The following is a 24649-nucleotide window of genomic DNA, read 5'->3' as shown; positions in this document are numbered from 1 at the left end:
GGCTACTACCGAAACTCAGACAAGTCGTGCAGTCTGTAATAGACTTACATATATATTTACATATTGTTTCACACCACTAAAACAAACATTGATTTTTTATTATTGCAAACGTCAATAGTACAAAATAGTATGAGCACAATTACAGGAACATAAAAGTGCAATTCTACAGAAAAATATAAACATAAGTAAGAAAAAGAGTAATAACAATGAAAGTGATATTGCTTGAAAATAAGAACAAAAAAAATAGAAAACTGCTTGCCAACCGCCAATAAACAACAAAAGAAGAAAAACACCACGAAGAACAACTTCCTGTTTGAGCGGGTACAAGATACCTCAATTGGATTCAGGAAAAGAATATTCCACCCCCGGGAATCCCATTATATGTTCATTCGGATTGGCATTTTTTTTGGGAATGAGGTGTATACAAAGGTTCAATTCTTTCCCTTTGAGCAAATAAAGCAATGCAATTGTAATATTCAGGTCCATGTATACGTGGCTAATTAGAAATATTTGGTTGCTTGATAATCTGTCATAAAAAAGATGAAATCAGTGAAAGAGTGCAGGGTCAAATGTCTTTAAAATATTTTTCAAGAGGCAGCGGGATGACTCATTTTTATGTGATATTTTTGGAGTTTTCCAGGACAGGAAGTGTTTTTATATTCCATTTGTGTCCTTTATCATCTGTTTATTTGACTTGAAAGTAGAAAACCACGCAGGCTGCGCTCTGAGACTGTTTTGTTTTGCCAGTTTGGAAGACTTTCATGGCATTCTTGGACAGTATCTGGCGTCATGGAACCGTGTCATGTGACCCGGAGCGTCGCCATGGACACGGGGACAAACAGTCCAATCGTGAGCGTCAATAAAAAGCTTTTGTGTGGCGTGTTTTCCACCCAAAAATGAGCCAGCCGCTCCTACTCACCGCTACCGCAATCAAACAAGCGGCTCCCTTATCTCCGGCCTTGCGCTCCACCTGCGCTTTCTCTGTGTCATCTTCGCCGTCCTCGGCGTGTCCCCGCAAGGCTCCTGCAGGATTCCCAGCATACTTCAGATAGACTATCGCCATCTGAGGACGCCACAAAATAAACAAAGATTGTCGTGCTGGGAAGCAGACACAACAAAAGCAAGCACATTCTTACCCTACCTGACACAGGATGTATTTCTCACACATGCACTGGACTCGAACCCTCACCGTGTAAACCGTGTAAAAAGTACCTGCAGCTTCTTTTTGCCTCCAACAGAAAGAACAACCATGTTGGTGTTGATGTGAAGCACAGACGTTTGAGATCCACATTTTTTAAACTGTCAAGTACAACTCATTCAGCACCAAGGACGTTGTTAGAATCCCAAATGCCCCAGCCCAGCAACGTATTTGTACGCCTTTTATGGGTTTTTTTGTGTGTGCAAGAGGTAAACAGAGTTGATGATGCAACTCTCCACTAATGCATTTCACTTCAGAGAAGTTCTAAGACTAAGACTGGTTATTAAAACCACCACCAGGTGTCAGAAGTGAGTTTGATAAAAGCTTGGAAATGGAAAGATCACACACAACAGGAAGGAGGAAGTGACGGAGCATCTAAATACAGTATGTCAATCAATTGACAGCCCTAACACACACACACACATACACATATATATCTATATTATTATTATTACAATTATTTTATTAGTGATAGCCAATTTGACATAACAAACTAAGAATCAAGTTAACTTTTAGTTCTAAACATAATTAATGTGTTTTACTCACCTTTTGTCTCTTTTTCGTCATATGCAAATAGCATGCAAATGAGCCAATAGTATCTTCTCGGACAGCCAATAGCGACTTCTCTTACTGAGGAGTTGGCACCAATATGGCTTCCTCCCCCTCCGACGTTACAAACCTGGCTTTATTGTGTCCGTTCGTCCTGACTGAATAATTCCCCCTTTTTAGGTGTTTGTTCCAACAGAGAAGTAGTGTATGCTTATGAGCGTGTCTTTCAATGTTTAAAAGTGTTGTGGAACGTGTATGTGTTAGAGTTTAGGTGTGCTAATGGGGTACGAACAAACTTATGCTAAAGCTAACCCACTGTAGCAATGTAGCTTGAGGAAAGATGGTGTCCGCATTCATGAATCTCCCTTTTTACAGGGCGTTTATATCATCACGTGTTAATAGTTAGCATTGTGAAAGAAAGGACTGACAATACACCTACACGTCAACAAGAGATGGTAAATAAAGGATCTGTGTCACCTTAAGCCGATTGTTGTGAATGACATCCGGGAGACCACCGCCATCCGGCTGGGAAATTCATCTTCAGCGGAGACGGCCGTCTCAAGTTGAGTGTATACCGTGTTTTGTTTTGTTTTGAACTTAAAAGTCCAAATCTTTAGTCATTTTCTGGCAGCGTCAATTGATTTTGTGCCACATAAACGACCTAATGATCAAGAACCGCCGTCACCAAGAGTATTAACATACAAGGGTGCCCTCTGGTGGTCAACGTTATTATCACATCACTCAATTCCTTGCTCGCTGCTGTGTTGTGTCTTCCGTATCTCCCAACAGATAGCTGCGACTTCCAGGCATTCCTGGGTTGTAACGTCTTCAGGTCTCCATCCTGGTCCTAAACAACAAAAGTTGGACCATCTCCCCCACCCCCCAACCTTAAAACACACTAAAACTGTCCCTCACTGCTCATAACATTAGGTACAGTTCACACAATTTGCTGCTTGTAATTGTCAGTTAACACAATAAAGCCTAACAGCGACACCTAATGGTGAGATATGGAAATGACAATATAATAGTAATAAAAGACAATACAGTCCAAAGATCTTTATTGAAACAAATAAATTAATCAATTAATCACGTGAGCTACTTCTAGCTACTCCCGGGGGGGTAGGGTTCAAAGGTCAATCAAATTGACAAAGGTTGCTACATCCTGAAGGTGGAAGACTCTGCTAGCTTAGCATTTATTGCTTTGTGCTGTCAGTTTGTGGGGAAAGGACGACAAATAGCGAGGTCAAAGGTGGAATGTCAAACGGCGGCAAGTCAGTGAGTGATGAAGGTGACGAAGAGGAGGGAAAAAACGACGTGCAGAGTGAAAGAGAGAGAGAAAAAGAGAGAGAAAGAGAGAGAGCGGTCATGCAAGGCATTCAGTCAGGCAGGCACGGTGCCTTGGTAGTAGCGCCCTCTAGTGGCCTCAGAGGTAGTTGCGGCATGCCTGTGATCCAGCGTCCTCCTACTTCCTGTTGTCATTTGACATTTGACACGTCAAAACTTTTCCTAGAGCTGATATGACAGGACGTGATGACACCTCGGGCACTTTATTAAGGACACCTACACAATCCAATGGAACGCAAGAATAATCCTAATAATGATGTAGCGCTATTACCTATACAATACGTCATATATATACTGTAGTTGACCCACGTGACCGCACGGTGGGATACACTGGTTGTTATTTCCTCAAATCGTGTGTACTTCACCTTTGTAGTAGTACAATACTAACGTAAGGTACGGCTGTCATTTGGGAGGAGGCCTATGTTTTAAAACTAAACAGGTTTTTTTTATAATATATATTTTTAATCGAAAATACATACCAAATATTTCAATGACATTTCATTTTAAATAATAGATAATATTTATAATAGTGGAGTGGGATCATTTACAAGTATGATGAAGGTAAGGCTTTTATTACAGAGGAGGCCTACGCTTAAAAAATAATATATATTTGTAGTTAAAAACAAATAAAAATAAAGAGGTTTTAACGCTATTTCCCACATATAAAAAATATATAAAATAAAAAAAGGACATAATAATATATTATTACTCGTACTTCGGTACATTATTTAAAAAAACGATAAAAAAAAAAACCTTAAACTGTATTATGGAAAGCAGGAAGTGAACAAATGTAACAGTTACTGATTGTAAAAGTATTAGATGGAGGGGTAGGATTTAATAAGCTTTGCTTCTTCCTACTCCTTTTGGACAAAAACAACACATACTGTATAAATGACATGAAATTCAAATAATGAAATGTAGAAATATGAATAGTAAACAATCCATATTTTGTATTTCATATATTATTATTGAAGTATTGCAGTATTATGAAACAAAGGTTAGCAAGTAAAGGTAAGGCATTCATTATGGAGGAGGTCTAAAATCCATCCATTTTTTTTCCTCACTAGTGTGAGGGTATGCTGGAGCCTATCCCAGCTGGACTGGTGGCCAGCCAATGGCAGGACACACATACGTAGATGTTTGGCCTACATGCTAACCACTCTTCCACCGTGCGGCCCTGATTTTGCGGCCATTTTTAATGCGTTTATAAAAATGTTTGTTGTCATAGCGACGCAGTGCAGCTGAACGGTACTGCGAGCTACAAGCGTCATTCTACAAACGGTCAACCGGGCGGCTCCCATCGCGACGCACGTCGTATTGGATTGTGCAGGTGTTCCTAATAAAGTGGAGGGGGTGAGACACCATGCCAGGAAAAAGAAGAATGTGCCATTTCATTGATCCTCTTGAGGAAGTGCTGACGCGTACGTCGAAAAGGAAGACATATTTACAACGTTAAAATCCAACGCACGGTCAGAAGATGGCGGCGTCTGTTTGCTGAAGGCACACAGATCCTCCCCTTGTGCATCCGGGCCCGAGCGAGCCCTTCCTAAAAGCTTCTACGTCATGCAGCACGGTGCATTCTTCTTCATCTTCTTTCACACGTCGGGTGTGATAATGCCGCTACGGTACGTAAACACGGAGGTAGACTCCAGCGTGCACGGGCAACGATGCACCAAGCAAACACGGACTTTTGTCCTTGTGAATGTGCTTCCATTCAGTCATAATTCTTCCCGTGTTCACCTTGAGTACCCTTGGGAACTTACCGGAAAGAATGGGGACACGGTCTGCACCAAACTAGCTTTGCTAATGTTTGCTAGATGTAACAAGCAAGGCTGGACGACATGTCTCTTGTCTTCATCCTCATCTGCAGGACCGAGGGGCGTGTCAGGGGTCCAGTGGAGCCCTCTAGTGGCCTCAGGCTGCAGCACTCATGAGGGTGCAGGACGCAGGGTAAAAAAAAAAAAATAAAAATCAAATAAAAAGATGAAATAAAAATAAGGAGCCTGCCGTAGTTTCCTGCTCACTGCGACTCCAAGTTGCAGCTCTCCGACTGGGAGATGGTGTTGAGCGTGTTGGCGGACGGGAAGAGGTCTCTTTGGTCCGTGGGGCTGTGGTAGTCTGAGGTCAGGTCCGGGTCCAGCAGGGTGGACAGGGTGAGGTGGGAGGAGCCTTTCTTCAGGCACTGAGAGTAGAAGTTGAGCAGGAGGTCCAGCTTGTTCTCGATGGACTGAATCTGAAAGGATGCACGGGGGGGGGGGGGGTGAAAGCGTCTTCCTGGTAAATCAGACTGCAATGGTGGTACAGTTCGAGGTTAGCACCAAGACCTTAGCACGTCAATCTTTTACCCAAACCAAAACATCCGAGTAGGTAAGGCTTGACTTGTTTTTCTTGGTGGTTAGTTTGCGTCTTCCTGGTAAATGAGTCCGTAAGGGCGTTACAGTCTGGGGTGATTGCACCTCCTGCTGCATACCTGGGCTGTCTTTAAGACACTCCACACCCATATATTGGCCTTGGCGCCAAACAAGAGTTGGGTTTGAGGTCAGAAAAAAGGACTTGTTTTTGTGGTTTTTCCTGGTAAATGAGGCTGCAGTGGCCTTCCAGACACACATATGTTTTAAAATGCATCTCTATATTGGCTTTTTGTCCTAACACAAATTGTGTTTCAGGTCACAAAAAGTGAAAAATCTGCATAAAAATATTTTTCCATGGTGGTTTTCCTGGTAAATGAGGCTGCAGTGGCCTTCCAGACACACATATCTTTAAATATATATCTCTATATTGGCTTTTTGTCCTAACACAAATTGGGTTGTAGGTCACAAAAAGTGAAAAATCTGTATACAAATATTTTTTTATGGTGGTTATCGTCCTTTTTCCTGGTAAATGAGGCTGCAGTGGCCTTCCAGACACACATATGTTTTAAAATGCATCTCTATATTGGCTTTTTGTCCTAACACAAATTGTGTTTCAGGTCACAAAAAGTGAAAAATCTGCATAGAAATATTTTTCCATGGTGGTTATCATACTTTTTCCTGGTAAATGAGGCTGCAGTGGCCTTCCAGACACACATATCTTTGAAATGCATCTCTATGTTGGCCTTTTGTCCTAACACAAATTGGGTTTTTAGGTCACAAAAAGTGAAAAATCTGCATAAAAATATTTTTTTTATGGTGGTTATCGTCCTTTTTCCTGGTAAATGAGGCTGCAGTCGCCTTACCGTTATGGGTTATAAGGACTCCGTGCATAATGTTACATTACATCTATATATTTTCCTTTCGTCCAAACAGAAATTCTGTTTTAGGTCACAAAAAGTGAAAAATCTGCATAAAAATATTTTTCCACGTTGGTTATCATCCTTTTTCCTGGTAAATGAGGCTGCAGTGGCCTTCCAGACACACATATCTTTAAATATATATCTCTATATTGGCTTTTTGTCCTAACAGAAATTGGGTTTTAGGTCACAAAAAGTGAAAAATCAGCATAGAAAAGGTATGAGTGTTTCTCCATGGTGGTTATTGTCCTTTTTCCTGGTAAATTAGATTATAATGGCCTTACTGTTACGAGTTATAAGGCTTCCTTGTGCATAATGTTACATTACATCTATATATTTTTCTTTTGTCCAAACAGACATTGTGTTTTAGGTCACAAAAAGTGAAAAATCTGCATAAAAATATTTTTCCATGGTGGTTATTGTCCTTTTTCCTGGTAAATAAGTCTGCAGTGGCCTTCCAGACACACATATCTTTAAAATGCATCTCTATATTGGCCTTTTGTCTGAACACAAATTTTGTTTTAGGTCACAAAAAGTGAAAAATCCGCATAAAAATATTTTCATTTTTCTATGGTGGTTATCGTCCTTTTTCCTGGTAAATGAGGCTGCAGTGGCCTTCCAGACACACATATCTTTAAATATATATCTCTATATTGGCCTTTTGTCCAAACGCAAATTGGGTTTTAGGTCACAAAAAGTGAAAAATCAGCACAGAATTATTTTTCAATGGTTGTTATCGTCGTTTTTCCTGGTAAATAAGGCTGCAGTGGCCTTCCAGACACACGTGTTTTAAAATGCATCTCTCTATTGGACTTTTGTCCTAACATAAATTGGGTTTTAGGTCACAAAAAGTGAAAATCCACATAGAAATATTTCTTCATGGTGGTTATCGTCCTTTTTCCTGGTAAATGAGGCTGCAGTGGCCTTCCAGACACACATATCTTTAAAATGCATCTCTATATTGGCTTTTTGTCCGAACACAAATTGGGTTTTAGGTCACAAAAAGTGAAAAATCAGCATAGAAATATTTTTCCATGGTGGTTATCGTCGTTTTTCCTGGTAAATAAGGCTGCAGTGGCCTTCCAGACACACATATCTTTAAAATGCATCTCTATATTGGCCTTTTGTCCTAACAGAAATTGGGATTTAGGTCACAAAAATTGAAAAATCTGCATAGAAATATTTTTCCATGGTGGTTATCATCCTTTTTCCTGGTAAATGAGGCTGCAGTGGCCTTCCAGACACACATATCTTTAAAATGCATCTCTCTATTGGCCTTTTGTCCGAGCATGAATTGTGTTTTAGGTCAGAAAAAGTGAAAAATCTGCATAAAAATATTTTTCCATGGTGGTTATCATCCTTTTTCCTGGTAAATGAGGCTGCAGTGGCCTTCCAGACACACATATCTTTAAAATGCATCTCTATATTGGCTTTTTGTCCGAACACAAATTGGGTTTTAGGTCACAAAAAGTGAAAAATCAGCATAGAAATATTTTTCCATGGTGGTTATCGTCGTTTTTTCCTGGTAAATAAGGCTGCAGTGGCCTTCCAGACACACATATCTTTAAAATGCATCTCTATATTGGCCTTTTGTCCTAACAGAAATTGGGATTTAGGTCACAAAAAGTGAAAAATCTGCATAGAAATATTTTTCCATGGTGGTTATCATCCTTTTTCCTGGTAAATAAGGCTGCAGTGGCCTTCCAGACACACATATCTTTAAAATGCATCTCTATATTGGCTTTTTGTCCGAACACAAATTGGGTTTTAGGTCACAAAAAGTGAAAAATCAGCATAGAAATATTTTTCCATGGTGGTTATCGTCGTTTTTTCCTGGTAAATAAGGCTGCAGTGGCCTTCCAAACACACATGTTTTAAAATGCATCTCTCTATTGGCCTTTTGTCCGAGCATGAATTGTGTTTTAGGTCAGAAAAAGTGAAAAATCTGCATAAAAATATTTTTCCATGGTGGTTATCATCCTTTTTCCTGGTAAATGAGGCTGCAGTGGCCTTCCAGACACACATATCTTTAAAATGCATCTCTCTATTGGCCTTTTGTCCGAGCATGAATTGTGTTTTAGGTCAGAAAAAGTGAAAAATCTGCATAAAAATATCATCCTTTATCATCCTTTTTCCTGGTAAATGAGGCCGCAGTGGCCTTCCATTTGGAGGTTACAGCGCCCCCTGGTGTGTTGGCATGCACTTGTGTGTATTTTTCTATGTTATTTTTCTAAGACTTTTACCTGTTTCTCCACTTTGACCACGCGCCCCATCATGCTAAGCTCGTCCAGAGAGTCCAGCTCTGGAGGCGTTTTCTCCCCCTTTTCGGACCGCGCCTTCTTATCGGGCTGGACCGCCCCTCGCCCGATGATCTGGTCCACTCTGGCACGAGACAGACCGCGGTTGCCATGGCGTCATGTGGAGATGTGCAGCGGAGGCCGTAGGAGATCCTTACCGCGTCTGCAGGCTCTTGATGCGTCCCAGCATGTCCAGGTGTCCCGCTGAGTACTGCTCGATGACGTCCTTCACGTCGTAGGGACGCAGCGTCTCCTTGAACTTCCTCTTGGCCACCAGGAACTTCAGAATCCTACACGCGCACCAAAAGGAGCGGCACCATGAAACAATGGAGGAAGCGTAATAAGATTAATTACAGTCACGCTGACCTTAGCCTTCACAAACGGCAGCGTCAAAAAGAGCCGACACGCGGTGATGAGACATTTACCTTATCGCCGTTTGCTGTGTCGGCAAGTGGCGACACACACACACACACACACACACAACATAAATAACACAATCACCCAGCTCCACTCGTGACCAATGATGTGATGTTGATATGATATGTTGTGATATTAATATCTGTGCTTCCAGCCGTGCGGTCAGCATCCGTGTTTCTTTCCCTTTTTTCTTTTGGCCATTCAGCAAAGACTTTCAGCTTTGCTTTGGTTTTCCCTCCCCAGGGGTGACTGATACTTCCTTACCTGCACACGCTACCAAATTCTACACAGGGACGGGAAGCCGAGGCAGCAAATATACTGCAACCACATCATCAGGGTACACGCTTACAGATAATAAATGTACTAAATATACTGCAACATCATCAGGGCGCGCGTAGACGCGTACCGGATGGACTAAATATACTGCAACATCATCAGGGTACACATACGCATACTATGTGTACCAAATGTACTGACATATACACATACTAAGTGTACCAAATATACTGCAACACCATCCGAGTACACATACAGATACTAAATGTAGCAAATATACTGACATATACACATACCGGTTGGACTAAATATACTGCAGCATCATCAGGGTACACATACAGATACTAAATGTACCAAATATACTGACTCATACACATACTAAGTGTACCAAATATACTGCAACACCATCCGAGTACACATACAGATACTAAATGTAGCAAATATACTGACATATACACATACCGGATGGACTAAATATACTGCAACATCATCAGAGTACACATACAGATACTATATGTACCAAATATACTGACCTATGCACATACTGAATGAACTAAATATACTGCAACATCATCAGAGTACACATACACATACTAAATGTACCAAATATACTGCAACATCATCAGGGTACACATACAGATACTAAATGTACCAAATATACTGACTCATACACATACTAAATGTACCAAATATACTGCAACATCATCAGAGTACACATAAAGATACTACCAAATGGACCAAATATATTGCAACATCATCAGAGTACACATAAAGTTGCTACCAAATGTACCAAATATACTGCAATATCATCAGAGTACACATACAGACACTCAATGTACCAAATATACCGACATATACACATACTAAATGTACCAAATATACTGTGACATCATCAGAGTACACATACAGATACTACTAAATGTACCAAATATACTGCAACATCATCAGAGTACACATACGTACATATATGACCAAATGTACCAAATATACTGCAACATCATCAGAGTACACATACAGATACTACCAATGTACCAAATATACTGCAACATCATCAGAGTACACAGAGATAGTAAATGTACCAAATATACTGACATATACACATACTGAATGTACCAACTATACTGCAACATCATCAGAGTACACATACAAATACTACTAAATGGACCAAATACACTGACGTATGCACATACTGAATGTACCAAATATACTGCAACATCATCAGAGTACACATATAGATACTACTAAATGTACCAAATATACTGCAACATCATCAGAGTACACATATAGATACTACTAAATGTACCAACTATACTGCAACATCATCAGAGTACACATACAGACACTACTAAATGGACCAAATATACTGCAACATCATCAGAGTACACATATAGATACTACTAAATGTACCAACTATACTGCAACATCATCAGAGTACACATACAGACACTACTAAATGGACCAAATATACTGACATATACACATACTGAATGTACCAACTATACTGCAAAATCATCAGAGTACACATACAGACACTACTAAATGGACCAAATATACTGCAACATCATCAGAGTACACATACAAATACTACTAAATGGACCAAATACACTGACGTATGCACATACTGAATGTACCAAATATACTGCAACATCATCAGAGTACACATATAGATACTACTAAATGGACCAAATACACTGCAACATCATCAGAGTACATGTACAGATACTACTAAATGGACAAAATAAACTGACATATGCACATACTAAATGTACCAAATATACTGCAACATCATCTGAGTACACAGAGATAGTAAATGTACCAAATATACTGCAACATCATCAGAGTACACATAGAGATAGTAAATGTAAGGTACTGGAAGGTCATATAACGTGACCCCAAGAAGGACAGCCGTGTCATGTGACTAAAGCTTGTGTAGGATTCAGCTTGTGTAGGATTCAGCTTGTGTAGGATTCAGCTTGTGTAGGATTCAGCTCGTGTAGGATTCAGCTTGTGTAGGATTCAGCTCGTGTAGGATTCAGCTTGTGTAGGATTCAGCTCGTGTAGGATTCAGCTTGTGTAGGATTCAGCTTGTGTAGGATTCAGCTTGTGTAGGATTCAGCTCGTGTAGGATTCAGCTTGTGTAGGATTCAGCTCGTGTAGGATTCAGCTTGTGTAGGATTCAGCTTGTGTAGGATTCAGCTCGTGTAGGATTCAGCTTGTGTAGGATTCAGCTCGTGTAGGATTCAGCTCGTGTAGGATTCAGCTCGTGTAGGATTCAGCTTGTGTAGGATTCAGCTTGTGTAGGATTCAGCTTGTGTAGGATTCAGCTCGTGTAGGATTCAGCTCGTGTAGGATTCAGCTTGTGTAGGATTCAGCTTGTGTAGGATTCAGCTCGTGTAGGATTCATGCAGTACTTCTTGACAAATGACAGCAAATACGTTCCCAAGCAAATAAAAGGAGGAGAAAAACCCCAAAGTAGCAGAGAACCTCCCAGAGGACCAGGATGTGCCTCCTGCAGCTCAGGTGAGAACTTTGTGCTGAGTCCATATAGTGTGTAGTACTGCGTTGTGTAAAGTGTTAGCATAAAAAGCTAGTCAAAGATCCTCTACCGGACAGGAGTGCACTGCTGCATCAGAAAGGAGCGCTGACTTTAGGGATCTAGCACGAGAAGGCTTCACACGGGAACTTGGGAATCTACTAAGAAGTACTGCATACGGAAGGAATGCTGTGCCGTGCTGCCTTGGCGGAGGTCTTGCGGAGCTTAGAGGTAAAAGAGGAAGACGTCACCTGACAGCGCGGATGAGCGTCTTCACGGCGGGGATGACCTCATCCATGGCCACATCGCAGTAGCCTTTGTCCTCCACGCTGTCCTCGCCAAGGCCGTCCACTGTGAAGACATTCACGGGGGAGTCAAAGGTCAGCATCGGGTCAAAGGTCAAAGGTGAGGTGTGTACCGTAGGCGGGCGGGCGCGCTTTGAGTCGTAGCGAGGTGCGGAAGCGCGTGCGGTCGTTGAAGCTCCAGCTCTTCTGCACCTTCCCGGGGCTGCCGGCCTCGGGGACGTTCTCCTGGCTGGGGGAGCGCCTCACGGCGGGGGCGGGCGGCTGCGGCGAGGTCTTGCTGCGGATGGCTTGGCCGGACCGGGAATTGTTCATCCTGATGCGATCCCGGAAGCCTAATTTGCTGCTGGCAACCGAGACGGGAACAATAAGGAACCCGTTGGACCCATGGAACAACCCCCCCCCCGCCCCTGACCCCGGACCCCCACTCCATGTCCATGTCAGTTGTTAAACTGGGAAAGCGACCAAACAAGCCGAGAACGTCAGCATCAGCACCAAAAGCAAACATCTTCCAGTTGATGAGTCACCATGGCGACCGCACTGATGCTAATAATTGGATTATTTAGCGCAGCGCCGCACTCAGCAGCAGGGGGGGGGGGGGTAAAGTGGGAAAATGGCATGGGAATAAAAAAACACGCTCTCTTAATCCCGCCAGTGGAGCGATTAAGCATCCAAAAGGCGACCGGCGCCACAATCACAACGTCCGAGTCATCACGGCAACACTCAACAACAACGCAAGCTAGCCACATCCTGCGACACGCCGTCACGCATCCATCAGCACACGCAGGCAATGCACGCATTTTATTCTCTTACATTCCTTCCTGTGCGTGCGTGTGCGTGCGTGTGTGTGTGTGTGTGTGCGCGCATGTGTGTGTGTGATGTCTTTCATGTGAGCTGAAGCTGCACAATCAAAGTCCAAGATGGCCGTACTATGCTAGCTTTCATTGCTTTCATTTACTGAATAAAAACATTTCATTACTAAATATTATATTATATATATTATATAATTTTATATATAACATATATATTATACAATATAATAGTTAGTAATGAAATGCTTTTATTTAGTAAATAAAACCAATATAATTATGTTATATATAATATAATAATATATATAATAAAATACTATATTATAATATATATAATTATATTATATTATATAATATATATATTATAATGTAAAATATAATATATATAATATAATACTATATTATATTATTATATTATATTATATAAATATTATATATAATATTATATAAATATTAGCTAAATATATCTTTGGGTGAAATGCAATGGATAGCTTTCATTGGTTTTATTTACTAAATAAAAGCATTTCATTACTAAATATTATATTATATTGTATAATATATATGTTATATATAATATAAAATTATATAATATATTATATATAATATAATGTAATATAATATATTATATTACATTATATTATATAAATATTCGCTAAATATATCTCTGGGTGAAATACAATGGATGATGGCATCATCCATTCATGTATGTATGCTGGAGCCTATCCCAGCTGCCTCTATACACCCTGGACTGGTGGCCAGCCAACGGCAGTCGTTATAGAATTATGATATCATATCATTAGATATTTCATTATTATCGAATGCAATAAATGTAATCAAAGACATTTGTAATGGAAACTATTGTTTTCTAACAACACACTATATGACGACATGATTTTTTTTACATTTACGGGAGTCATGAATGAATTGTCCATTGTGGCCTTTTCCACAAACGACTCTCTTCCACTTTCCAATGGCCAAGAAGGCGTTTTCATGGTATATTTGGTATTTGATATGTATTTGGTGGAAAGATGTGTTCCTATGTGAGTGGACATGGCGTTAGACGCCCCCAGGAAGACAAAGCTAAAGAAAAGCCACCACGATGCAAACACAAAGATTGGAGCACTTAAGAGCTTGTAAATAATAAAGCGGCAGCAAAGAGTGATGCATGCTGAATGATTCATACGCTTCATGGCCTCCCATTAGCGCCCAGTTAGCTGGCATGCTGGACCGGTCACGCTCGTACAAACCACCCACGGCTTCCCTTCACCTCAAAGGCATGCGTTATGTTTTAGCGCTTACGATTTATCGCCGTTCGTTATCCAAGGCCGGCCACAAAACCAAAAGGATTCATCATTCATGTACGACGTTTACGCAGCAGAGCCGCCTCATTGACGCATCATCGTTGACACTATTATTATTATCATCTTTACTTAGGATCTCTTTATGGCACTGGTGCTGACAAACATGCTAAATGTATGCTATCTGGGCTTTGCTATGATATGCTGTGATGCTGCGAAGCGGCAGCTCTGCTTTGCAAAGGTCAACAGGCAAGGTCGCCGAGCAAAACAGTCATCATCATCATCATCATCATCATCATCATCATCGCTGTCGTGCGCCGTGCACAGGCCGGTTGCCGCGGATACCTCTGCTTGCGTCCGGCATGAATCCGGAAGAGACCCCGCTTTTTAGCGAGGACTTGACTGGGGAGACACACACACACAAGGCAGAGAGGGTGAGGGAGGGGTGGAGGAGGCGGGGCTCAACCGGGAGGTGACCCCCCCACCACCATCGGCCAATTTATTAGGGACACCCGCACACAATCGCTTCACCTGCATCTCCGTCATTCATCTTACATATCAAGAAAAATAATACAAATTATCAAAATTTATAATCAGAAAGTTTGAGCCATATATATATATATACATGCAAAAATGTGGTCATATATATATATATATATATATATATATACATGACCACAATTAATTAATTAATAATTAGTAAATATTGATATCATATCATAGATTATATTTTAAAGTATGTTCATGTAGTAGTTACCCATGGATACTGGCATTCATATTGACAAAATCATAATTATTTCTTTGTTTAAATAACTTATTATGATTCATGTTGATCATGTTAGTGATAATAACTTTTCTAAAAATAAATGTCACAAATAAAAAAAATTGGTAAATAATTCTTTCAATTTGAGCCATTAAAATTTAAACAAATTATAATTTTATAATAATAATATAATAAAATATTATATAATAATTTTTAAATTATAATTCATAATTAATAAAAATAATTATAATAAGAATAAATGATAGTATGAGTTTAAAATGATGATTAGAACGATTAATATGTACAATATTGCTATTAAAATAAATGTACAAGTATATGTATATAATAACTTCCATCCATGCATTTTCTTTGCCGCTTATCATCCATAACTGTCAATATTGATATGACGGATCTTCTCTGCAGGTGTGCCTAATGATTTGGCCGATGAGTGTGGCCTAAATGGCTACTTTTGGAACACAGAGAAGCACAGTGACTTGTCAGGTTTGGACTTGGGAGAAGGGGGTGGGGGGTTGGGGGGTTAGGGGGTTGGGGGGGTGCAGCATGCCACAGCAGAGCATGATAACCATCATGGCGAGGACACATCACGGCGAGGACACCTCCTCCCGTCCGACACAGAGCTCCCCCGTCCAAGCAGGTTCACCTTCTCAAAGTTTGGACGACCCCAAACTGCAACCGCCCCCCCCCACCCCACCCCGGCCCCCAAGCAGAGCTCATGAAGCACAAACCTGCACGGCGCTTCCGCCTTCCTGAGAAGACGACACGGAGGACGATTGGGGGGGGGGTAGGTGGGTGTCATGGCAACAAAGAGAAGAGAAGAGTGACAAAAGGTGAGTCATGAGGATGACGGTGGATGAGCGGACAGAGACGGGGGGGGCAGCGGCGCGCTCCTGTTAGTCACGGTTAGACGCACAACAACACAGCTGGCTCTTGCGTGAGCGCGTGTCCCGCCGGTGCGCGTCTAGTGTGCGAGGTGCGTACCTGTCCCCTGACAGGTAGGGGGCGCTGTAGGGCCGCAGCCCTGACAGCGGCGTGTGGTAGGAGTTGTGCAGGACCTTCTTGTTGGTGTTACGCTGCCGCTGGAGGTGACTGAACAGCAGCGTCAGTTCTCTGACGCCCACGTGCACAAATAAAACAAACATGACAAATTCAATGAAACACAAAATAGCACACACACACAAAAAGGGCCAAATCAATGACGAAGAGGAGGATGACGAAGGATCGTTTGGGTCGTGACGCAAAACTCAGACGATGGAAGCTCCGTTTTTTATTCCTTGGAATTCCTTGTTAGAATATGACCTTTTTATTGGAATATTATGACTTTATTCTTATCAAATTATCACAGTTTTTTCTTTTTAATTAATTTTAATTAATTTCTATTAATTTCAATTAATTTTCATAATTTTTTATTATTTTTTATTAATTTTTTATTATTTTTTTATTAATTTTTATTAAGTATTGCAACTTTTGTCTTGTAAATTTTCTTCTTGGAAAATTTGACTTTGTTGCCATAATATTATAAAATGCCAACTTTATGTACTTTTTGTTTTCTTCAGGTTAGTATGATAAAAAAAAATTCTCACAACGTTACAAGTTATGAGATTTTTTTCTCCCGAGGATATGACTCCATTCTCTTAATATTTTGACTTTACTTTGTAAAATTACAGCCTCTTTTTACATTTCTGCTATGTTTCCTTTAACTCTGTTAGTCAAATGAGATTGTTCTTGGACTTTATTCTCATAAAGTTTTTGTTGTTTTGTTTTCATTTTCCAACAATTGCATATTCCCTTGATATTCTAACTTTTTCTCCAATGTCATTTTCCCAAAAATACCAACTTTATTGTTATTACTTTATTGTTTCTTGTAATGTTATGACTTTTTAAAAAAGCATTTTTTTGTACTTTATGCTACTATAATGATGTTTTTTTTGTTATGCTCATGAGAAATTATTTTTCTCATTGCAGGACCATGAATGAATATTTGGACGTGATTCTTCTAAAATGATGCTACTTTTTTCCATGTTGTTGTTTTCAGTTTTCCGGATGCATCCTAGTTGGAGAAAGTGTGGCGATTTAGGTGACGCGCTACAAATGGTTCATAAAGTTTGACCCTGGAACAGACGATTTCTATTTCGACGAGTGTGTTGGACATCAGAGGTTCCACGAAGTAGATTTAGCCCCCTCCCAAGCAAATGAGTCCGAACTGAATCGATAAGGCACAACGTAAGAAAGACGTAAAGCAAATGGAATGAAATGTTGTGTTGTCACGGGGTAGAATCCATGGTTGTGGTGAAAAGCGGCAGTTATGTTGACATTTACACATCTCTGCCGTGCCGGTGAGCGGGCAGGTGAGGGCGCTGCACGGGGGGGGCGTACCTGAAAGAGGGCAGCATACTGTCGTAGAAGTACCAGGTGGCCGTCAGGTAGGAGTGTTTGGCGTCCGTGGAGTAGAGGCGCCACGCCGCCTAGCCAAGACAAAGCGTCGCCTTTGGTTACGAGAGCAGAAGGAGCGTAAAAAGGGGGCGCATGTTACCTGGATGAGGTTGGCGGCGGGCATGCGTCTCTTCTCAAAGTGCTTCTGCCGGTGCTGCTCCTGCACCTTCAAGGCAAAGCCCGAGCCCAGAATTCCCTGCCGGAGGAGGCGGACACGTCACGTCAAGCAACTCTCCGCTCAGACAGCAGAAACTTACGGCGGGCAGGGCGAAGAAGGAGACGCCCAGGAGGGCGAAGCCGGCGGCCAGAAGACGACCTTGCCAGCTGCGAGGGATCTTGTCGCCGTAACCAATGGTGGTCAGCGTGATCTGGGAAGACAAACACAAAGCCATTTTGTGTGGCCGTAGACTCAATGGAGCCGCTAAGAACAGCTCACGCTGAATTTTCCTTAGAAGGTCTCAATGTTGTTTTTCTTCATTTTTCTCAAGCTGCTGCACCTCCCTTGAAGTCAACAACTGCTGCCTTAAACCACTTTGATTTGGTTTGTGATGCATTACAATAAAAATGATACGTAATATATCTAGTATTATAATATGTATAATATGTATAATATGAATTCTCATAATAAATAATAAGTACACACCAAAACATATGTATCAGAAATATACACATAAAAAAGGATTTGCGGATGTTTAGTCTTTGTTATCACTAAATTTCATAAATATTTATTTAAAAAAAGAATATTAAAGCCCTTGACTTCATAAATATTTGTTTTGTTAAAATAACAAAAAATAAATACATTTAAATGCTAATTATAATAAGATAAAAAAGTGATATGTTTAGAGACTTATATTATGACTAAACTTCATAAATATTTATTCTAAAAAATAACAAAGAAAAAAGAATAATATAATAATATTATTATTATTATTACTATAATTATAACAAGGTTACATTACATTTCTTATCCTCTCTAAATATTTATTTTAAAAATAAAAAAATTAATACAGATGTAAAATAACAATACATGATAAAATAATAATAATAATAATAATAATAATAATAATAATAATAATAATAATAATAATAATAATAATAATAAAAATAATAATAATAATAATAATAATATTTGCGTTTTAAAGAGAATAAATAAGGTATCTTCAGATACGGTGTTCCTAATGAAGTGGCCTTTGAATGCATGTATAAATGCCATCTTTACAAAGAAAAAGCCAACTTGAGCATGGACATGCAGTACTCACAATCCCCCACCAGAGGGAGTCTGCATAGTTGCTGAAGTCGGTGTTGTCGTCCTTCTCAGCCTGGTAGACCAGGAAGGAGGCAAAGATGAGCACCAGGAAGCCGATGTACCACGCCGTAATCAGCTCCTGGAGAGGAAGCATCCATCACAAGCGTCAGCAGCGTGGTCTCCATCCCAAATCGCCATCATCATTATCCACTGAAAGCGCCTTGTCATCATTTTCCAGCTTTCCGGGGCTAAGGTGCGCGGTCATCACCACCACCATCATCATCATCATCGTGGTCGTGGCCCTCACGTAGTCACGTAAGTCAGCACAAACACCCGACGCTAAATGAGCAGCTCAAGTGCACTTTGGCCTTTGAAGGCATCAGAACACGGAATGGGGGAACAGGTGAGCTTGCCAGGTTGCTTGTCCCATTAGCGGCCATTAGGAATTCTAATGATGGCGTTCCCGGAGCAAGGAAGCCAGCCCACCTTGCTGTGAGCGTAGACCACCGATCCCAGCAGCTTCCAGGTGCCTCCTCGCCGGTCCATACGCACCATCCGAAGAATCTGCAGGAAGCGCATGCTGCGCAGGGCTGAGGTGGCGAAGATGTTGCCCTGCGTGCCCGCCGCGATCACCGCCAGCGACGCCACGAACACGATGAAGTCTGACGACAGATGAGAGAATGTGTGACGACGCCGAGGACGCTTCCCTGTCAGCGGTTCTCACCGATGACGCAGAAGGGCTTCCGGGCGAATCTCAGCCGCCCCTGCCAGCCGCGGTATCGGCAACAGCATCCCGCCGCCCAGATCCTGATGAAGTACTCCAGCCCGAACACCACGATCATCACAAACTCCTGTCACACAAGATGGAACCCACGTTGAACAAATATACAAACTTACTCCCTCGATTCACACCAGGGGGGTCCAAAGGTTTGTCCGGAGAGGGCCGCATAGAGAAACAACGCAACACGTGTAGATACGCTAAGTTGTATGCTAACATATGCTAAGTATAAACTCATGCCCTCCATCTCTGTGTGGAGTTTGCATGTTCTCCCCGTGCATGCGTGGGTTTTCTCCGGGTACTCCGGTTTCCTCCCACATTCCAAAAACATGCTAGGTTAATTAGCCACTCCAAATTGTCCATAGGTATGAATGTGAGTGTGAATGGTTGTTTGTCTATACGTGCCCGGTGATTGGCTGGCCACCAGTCCAGGGTGTACCCCTGCATCTCGCCCGAAGACAGCTGGGATAGGCTCCAGCACCCCCGTGACCCTCGTGAGGATAAGTGGTAGAAAATGAATGAATGGACCTTTTCTGTGCATCATAACAAGACAAAATGAGTTAATAAGGGCTAGCTAACAAGGCGCGTTAATTATTTCCACTACAAATCCCTCTAAAACCTCTAACAGCGTGAGCATTAAAGGCGGCCTATGATGCTTTTTCCACTTTTCTGACCTCTAAAAGTAGTTAGAATGTTGTATTCTGGTGTTAAATCGTGCGTCGTGAGTATTGCGTCACTGAGGTGTACTTTCCATTTCCCAGAGTGCTTTGATGTTTTTTGCTTTTTTTTTGTAAATGTCTGGAAAGTACACGTTTAGAGCTCACATACACATAGTAGTTGGTTAATATTCTGCATTATACATAGGTAGTGTCTGGTCTGTTTTATCCATACTTGTCCATACTAATGTCTTCTTGGGTCGTGTCAGTCACGTAAATGGTGGCTAACTGGCGTCTTAATGGCCTCCTGATTGATCGCGCATAAAGACGCCGGGGGATGAAGATGAGGGATGAGGAGGAGGGCTACTCGAGGTTAACGCAGGGAATCCATCAAGCATTCAGTGAAGAGCAGATCATGGCGGCCGGAGCAAAGATGATGATGGGACGGCTATTAAGATTAGTGGATCATGTCTGTGATTTCCTGCACACTCAACAGCACCTGAATCCTCCACGCTGCTTAGTTGGCGAATCCGGCGTCCAACAATACCCAGCTTGTGTGTGTGTGTGTGTTTGTGTCTTTTTAAGGTTAAATTCAAGTCCTTTTTAAGCTCATTACATCAAAAGCAGCACATTGCAGCTGTGGGAAGCCACATTCTGTATTCACTAATACATTTTTAGATGCATGGCGATGCATTGACCATGGTTAAATTTATATTAACTTATATATAAAAAGCCATAGCATTTCAGTATGTGGAATCAAACTATGGAATGGATTGAGTAAGGAAATCAAACAATGCACAATGATGAGCCAATTCAAGAAACAATACAAGCAGTTGATGTTTGCTAAATACAAGGATGAAGAGTCTTGAACCAGTCATGATGTGCTATATATATCACTATATTGACACTTACTATGGTACCCATTGGATGCTCATATCAACATTATTAAAAAAAAAAAACACCTTAAACTGTATTATGGAAAGCAGGAAGTGAACAAATGTAACAGTTACAGATTGTAAAAGTACCAGATGGAGGGGTAGGATCTAATAAGCTTTGCTTCTTCCTACTCCTTTTGGACATGTGGAACTGGGAACTGATTATGGGATGCACTCAATTGTAATCTGATGCATGTTCAAATGAAATTAAACCATTACCATTACCAAATATATGAACTTTATAATGATATTGCTGCCATAAATAGATGTTAAGGATGACGCAGATTACACATGCCTAACATGTGACTGACAAAAAAATAGGCCGAGCCGATGTAGACGCGTTCTGCACATACGCAGCACCGATTGCGTTCGCAGTACGTATTACACGCTAACACACTAGCAAAGCGGTTGAGTGTAAACTGCCCCCCACCTGGTGGATTTAAAGCGAGCGTCTGGAAGCACTGCGGCTTCAACTATTTTGGAAACAGGACAAATGTGAGAAAGCAGAGTTTTGCATAGTTTCCACCTAGAGAGAACTATCCAGCAGGTGATAACAAATGTTCCACCCGATTTTGGAAAAAAAAAAAAAAACAAAGTCAATCGCAACTTTTATTGTGAAGGTTGCGGTGGTATTGGGTTGTCGAGAGGCGGGGCTTTTGTGCTTTGTTGCGCACTTTGGAACCCAGATGCAACGTCCCATCGCTACCTTATTTCACTGACACTGCAACTGTGAGTAAGGCAGCCTAGTTTTTTTGGTCATTCATAATATACGAAAGTCTGCAAGCATTATTCTTGTATGAGAGCTGCTGGCACAGACATACTGTATACGTACAGTATATTGTGTATGGAAGCTGCTTTTCACTTTGCTATACCGCAAAAAGATGATGTCAGACATTCTATGATCACGATCAATTCAGAAGTTTATGCTTTTTCCACTTTTTTGATCTATAAATTCTAACATTTTCTAACAAATGCAAATGTTGTATTCTCGTGTTTCAGATAATTAAAGTGAGCCCTGAAAGAATTTTGGGCTCTGAACGCTCAATTTCAGAGAGGTTTTTTTTAACACTGGCTTCCTGTGACATCACAAAGAGCCAGACTTCCTTATACGGGCCTGCCGGGGTATCTTGTATGCTAATTACAAGCTCACCGATGTCTGGAATACGGCTAGTCCGGTAAAAAAATGTGATGACAACATTTCCACTACCGATGTTGTACTAAGATGGTCAGTAAATGCGACGCCCTCACGTCCACCTTTTGAATCCCACGGCACCAGCGGTGCTTCTGACAAAGTGTGTCCGACAATGAGTGCTCCTCCGCTGTTCCCCTGAGCTCCACCACACCAGCATTGCTTCTGACAAAGTGTGTCCGACAATGAGTGCTCCTCCGCTGTTCCCCTGAGCTCCACCACACCAGCAGTGCTTCTGACAAAGTGTGTCCGACAATGAGTGCTCCTCAGCGGTTCCCCCTGAGCTCTTTGAGTTCATACAGGGTAAGTCAGGGGTCTCCAAACAGTAGCTCTTGAGCTACCAGGTTGACAGCACCAATGACATTTAAGTAGCTCTCCACGGGGTTCATTCATTTATCGTTAACTATACCCACGAAATGGAGCGGTTCGGCAGTAGTCCGGAAGTCACCAGGAGCGTTTGGGGGTGCGACCAATCACAGCAAAGTGGGCGGGCCGTGGGTGGAAATCCAAATCACATGCATCGATAATCGCTTTGTACACGGAGAAAACCCACGCATGCACGGTGGAATTGAACTCGGGTCTCCTAGCTGTGAGGCCAGCACGCTAACCACTCGTCCACCATGCAGCAAATTCCCTTAAATAGTGAAATACTTTAAATAGGTGTGTTTGTGTGTGTGTGTGAGGGTTCTTACCAGGATGAAGAGGCCCTGGTTGGCGAAGTCCTGGTGTTCACGGATGGTGGAGAAGACGGACAGCACCAAGCAGCTGAAGACCAGAAGAAAACTGCAACACCAAGAAAGCAGGAACAAGATGAGTAAAAAGACCTTTCAAAGTGTGCTAACGTGGGCCGCGGCGCCTCGGCGCCCGTGGGCCTGTAGAAATAAGTAATGGCCACTTCAGGCTGAGGACGCCGCCCCAATAAAACACAGCATAAATTGTGTTAGATGACTTTGTGGTGCTCTTGTGTTAAAGTAAACACAAAGACGGCGGCTGAGAGCTTCATTGCCGTCCTGTTTTTTTTTTTTTTTTTTTTACTTTCCCCCAATATCTGCATCCTGGCGAGCGCGTGCGCACATATCCTAGCATCCTCGGGAAGTTCTTTTCAAGTCGTGTCAAGCAGACACGAGCTCGCTCTTCTGCCGAGGAATGATGCATGGACTTCAGCGTAAGAGCATTTATGTTTGCACTCGGCCAGTGGAAAGTTATTGTTGGATTATTGTTGCAGCGCAGCTGTCAGCGACCACATGACAGCTTTGCAGCGTGGAGGCGGGGCTCGTGTGATTGTTTATTCTCTTATTGGGACGTTAGCCATGAAGCTGTGGCGCTTCTAGCTAAGTGAGCATTTTGTCTCTTTTGTGATGAATAAAAAGTTCATACATTAGATCCAAACTTGTGAAAAAAATTATTAGTTAATTAGTTATTGTTATTATTGCTATTATCATCATCAACTTCACTCTCTGCTTTCCCCATTTTTGCTGTTTTTTAAAAATATTTTCCCCAACATAATTTTTCAAAATTACAACTTTTTTTTGTTTGTTTCAATTACATATTTTTTTTTTAGTGTTAATATTTCAACTCTATGCTGCTAATTTGACATTATTTTTCCACCTAATATTACGACTTCATTCTTGTAAATTTGGACTATTTTTCTCATTAGAATACAACATTTTTCTCTTAAAATTTTGACTTTTTTGTTGTAAAATTACAGTAATTTCTTCCATTTTTTGTTTTTTAATTCTCCACTTTCTTCTTTTTCAATTTACTATTTTTTTCCTCATAATTTGATGGCTTTATTCCCATAATATTTATTTAAAAAATTACAATGTTTTGTTTGTTTCTTATAACATGAAAACATTAGAAAAATCATGTATTTTTTATTTAATATTTCAACTTCCATCCATCCACTTTCTATGCCGCTTATCCTCACTAGGGTGAGGGTATGCTGGAGCCTATCCCAGCTGTCTTTGGGCGAGAGGCGGGGTACACCCTGGACCGGTGGCCAGCCAATCACAGGGCACATATAGACAAACAACCATTCACACTCACATTCATACCTATGGACAATTTGGAGGGGCTAATGAAGCTAACATTTTCTTTTGGAATGGGGGAGGAAAACCCGGAGAAAACCCACACATGCGTAGAAGATGGATTAGTGCTAATTCTTCCATTTTGCTGTTGTTTTAGATTTCTTGTTAAATGACATTTTTAGAATGTGCCACGTTGATTTCATTGCATGAGACAACACATTTCTTGTGGTTTTTAAACAAATTTAAATAAAGAAAAGCACTTTATATTCAATATTTTTTCAATACAATCCCACAAGGACAATACATCAATGTC

The 24649-nt window shown here is 41.2% G+C and overlaps 1 protein-coding gene and 1 long non-coding RNA gene across 3 annotated transcripts in view; both read right to left on the bottom strand.

The window, feature by feature from the left end:
* Window positions 1-220: 220 nt before the first annotated feature.
* On the bottom strand, window positions 221-2284 carry LOC131101818 (uncharacterized). The gene is made up of 3 exons (XR_009119315.2): window positions 2225-2284; window positions 1142-1229; window positions 221-1063 (listed from the first exon to the last, which is right to left on the bottom strand). It is a non-coding gene; the product is annotated as an uncharacterized LOC131101818 (long non-coding RNA).
* A 513-nt stretch (window positions 2285-2797) lies between these two features.
* kcnq4 (potassium voltage-gated channel subfamily Q member 4) overlaps window positions 2798-24649 on the bottom strand; it is a 39490-nt gene continuing 17638 nt past the window's right edge. Inside the window, exons 2-14 of one of the 2 annotated variants that reach the window (XM_078791872.1) lie at window positions 23002-23092; window positions 19476-19602; window positions 19238-19413; window positions 18765-18890; window positions 17763-17873; window positions 17606-17701; window positions 17449-17537; window positions 16054-16182; window positions 12301-12530; window positions 12134-12233; window positions 8815-8946; window positions 8603-8741; window positions 2798-5324 (exon numbers count right to left, since the gene is read on the bottom strand). In XM_078791872.1, the coding sequence (XP_078647998.1) occupies window positions 5112-5324; window positions 8603-8741; window positions 8815-8946; window positions 12134-12233; window positions 12301-12530; window positions 16054-16182; window positions 17449-17537; window positions 17606-17701; window positions 17763-17873; window positions 18765-18890; window positions 19238-19413; window positions 19476-19602; window positions 23002-23092 (1759 nt within the window). In that variant the 3' untranslated portion in view covers window positions 2798-5111. The remainder of the gene's footprint in view (window positions 5325-8602; window positions 8742-8814; window positions 8947-12133; window positions 12234-12300; window positions 12531-16053; window positions 16183-17448; window positions 17538-17605; window positions 17702-17762; window positions 17874-18764; window positions 18891-19237; window positions 19414-19475; window positions 19603-23001; window positions 23093-24649) is intronic. The other variant, XM_078791873.1, reaches the window with a different exon arrangement.

This window comes from Doryrhamphus excisus, linkage group LG7 (assembly GCF_037039965.1).
Source record: "Doryrhamphus excisus strain RoL-2023G ecotype Guam linkage group LG7, RoL_Dexc_Guam_v1.1, whole genome shotgun sequence".
Taxonomy (NCBI): domain Eukaryota; kingdom Metazoa; phylum Chordata; class Actinopteri; order Syngnathiformes; family Syngnathidae; genus Doryrhamphus; species Doryrhamphus excisus.
Note: the sequence above shows the minus strand (reverse complement) of the source record. Positions and strands in the feature narration are given on the sequence as shown.